Below are 2,409 nucleotides of genomic sequence, written 5' to 3' on the forward strand. Positions count from 1 at the left end.
GCCACCCCCTGCTGGACACTCTGTCCGCTCTGGAGAGCAGCTTCAGTGAGAGACTGATCCACCCTCGCTGTGTGAAGGAAAGGTTTCACAGGTCTTTCCTTCCTGCTGCTGTCAGACTTTATAACAAAAACTGTTAGTACTGAACACTCGCAATACTGACCTAACCATGTGCAATTCTGTCATATGTGCAATTGCTGTTGGAATTCATGTGCAATTACTGTGAAATTCATGTGCAATCTATGTGCTGTCGTGACACATATTCATGTGCAATTACTGTTGTGATCACATGCAATGGTATTTATGTATTTATTTATTTATTTGTCTATGGGAGTTTTTATTTATAGGAGATCTTCTACTGAAAGTGTTTTTCAGACTTCCTATAAGTGATCTGTTCTTCTGTATCTACCTCTGTATCTTCCTGCGTTGCACCAATGAAATTTCCCCATGTGGGACAATAAAGGAATATCTTATCTTATCTTATCTTCGCCCTCATCATCATTTCACACTATAATGTCTTGTCTAATAAAGCCTATGTGCCAAATAATCAAAAAAAGAAAGAAAAGTGGAACTTTTAATCTACCAGTAGTCTTCATTAATTTCTTATAATATATTTCGTTTATGTTTTAGTCATTAAGACATTTCTTATAACTTTTTATTTAGTTTGATTTAGTTTTAGCCAAAGAAACAATGTCTAAGACATTTAAAGTCTGTGAAATTAACAACATCTTGTATTGCATTATTGTGGTGGACACAATCTTGTGTCTCACCCTGTGGGAATTGTGTCTCGCTCCACTATAAACCTATAAGGCAATAAATAAAGATTTAAAGGCCTTTCAAAATTTAGATAGATTTTTTTTTTACAATTTATGTCACACTTTGGTACACTGCTTTCAAATGTTTGCAACACCCCATGAAACAATCCTCGGACAAAATATCAAATCGCAAAAATAGTATCATAATTAAAATGGTTTAATGTTTGTTTTGGGATGTTATGTGGAGGACAGGCAGTACTTGACTACCGTTAAATGGCGTTGTCTACGTCTACCGTTAAATGGCGTTGTCTACGTTACTGATGACGCAGAACCAATGTGCACACATTTTAAGCGATGCAACTATCAAAACAATTTTATTTGTCACAGATTGAACTTATGGAGGAGTGTCGTTTTAGTGTTCATAAGTGCACTCGACTTTGCAGCTCCTGTCTGCATACCTCCATTTTATTATTACTGTACCAAGCTCAGAACAAACGCAGGGAAGATAGTGGTTCAAGGCTGCGTTTCTTTTGTGCACCTTGACCATCTAAAAAGACGTTGAACTAGAAACCATATCATTTCTAACCGTTTCTCATGTACACGGGCAAAAACAACAATTAACGACGAATGAATTAAATAAAATGTATGTATAGCATTGGTTAAGTATGTTAAAAACATAGGATGAAGCAAGTAGTGCTATAATTGTGTAACAAACTAGGTCAAACCCGGTTGTGTGCTCGCTTTTCGCTTCACCGGTGTTCAAATCAAACGCTTCCAGCTAGCGCCAGTTAGCACGGTAGCATCCCGTTAGCTTTTCCAGGCTAACCCGGCACGCTGACATTTCGTTGTTTTTCTTGTAATACTTTTGATCAATTTGCGGTGGGGAAACGATATAAAATATCTTACCTGCTGCTCTAGACCGTGTGCATTCTCGACGGCCACATGACTCATAACTATGGAGTATGGAGGAAAAATGTTGGCGTTGAAATGGGACCTCTTTGTTAGCCGGGTTTGATGCAAGTTATTGTTTTTTTTCGATTAGTGTCACTTCCCTAGAGCATTAGCATCTGTAGTACTTTGAGCTCGGCGAATGTAAAATAAAAGAAATACGCGCAGGGAATTTTTGGAGTGTTTAGGTTCTAAAAGCTTCATCAAACTCAGCTGATTTCGCCTTTTGCTTTTTTTGCTCCGGGAATGAAGCTGCGCTGCTGCAGGAAAGTGACAGAAAATGAAGAAGCAAAACATCCGGGAAGAAAGACAAAATAAATGTATAAAATGTAAACGTTCAAGAAATGTTTTTATGAACGTAATTATGCCCTTTATTTAGTCAAAATAAATTTATTTTCATCATTCATTTTGATAAATCAAAAATAAATGATTGGCTGCATGCATTTTTTTCTTTTGTAAATAAAAATGTGTAAACAAATAAAAAGTATTCATATGGAATATTTTGAGGACCTTTTCTTATTCAAAATATGTAATATTTAGCTTTAAATTGTTAATTGCCATTATCCTAATGTCTTATCCTTTGGAAACCCATGCATTGTGTGCATTTTTATGAAGCGTCCCTTCATTAAATTCACACAATTTAGCATGTTAATTACTTCTACAATGTATTTTATCATTAATACTGATCTCTAACGTATTTTTAACCAGA

At 35.8% G+C, this 2,409-nt stretch overlaps 1 protein-coding gene across 4 annotated transcripts in view; it reads right to left on the reverse strand.

The window, feature by feature from the left end:
- The window catches only part of ddx3xb (DEAD-box helicase 3 X-linked b), a 24,223-nt gene extending 22,255 nt beyond the window's left edge, over positions 1 to 1,968 (reverse strand). For all 4 annotated transcript variants that reach the window (XM_072439550.1, XM_072439401.1, XM_072439485.1 and 1 more), the window contains exon 1: positions 1,659 to 1,968. In XM_072439550.1, coding sequence (XP_072295651.1) covers positions 1,659 to 1,703 — 45 coding nt within the window. In that variant the 5' untranslated portion in view covers positions 1,704 to 1,968. The remainder of the gene's footprint in view (positions 1 to 1,658) is intronic.
- Positions 1,969 to 2,409: the final 441 nt, after the last annotated feature.

Source organism: Eucyclogobius newberryi, unplaced genomic scaffold (genome assembly GCF_026437365.1).
Source record: "Eucyclogobius newberryi isolate DKJ021-1_F unplaced genomic scaffold, fEucNew1.0.hap1 SCAF_1, whole genome shotgun sequence".
NCBI classification, from domain to species: Eukaryota; Metazoa; Chordata; class Actinopteri; order Gobiiformes; family Gobiidae; genus Eucyclogobius; species Eucyclogobius newberryi.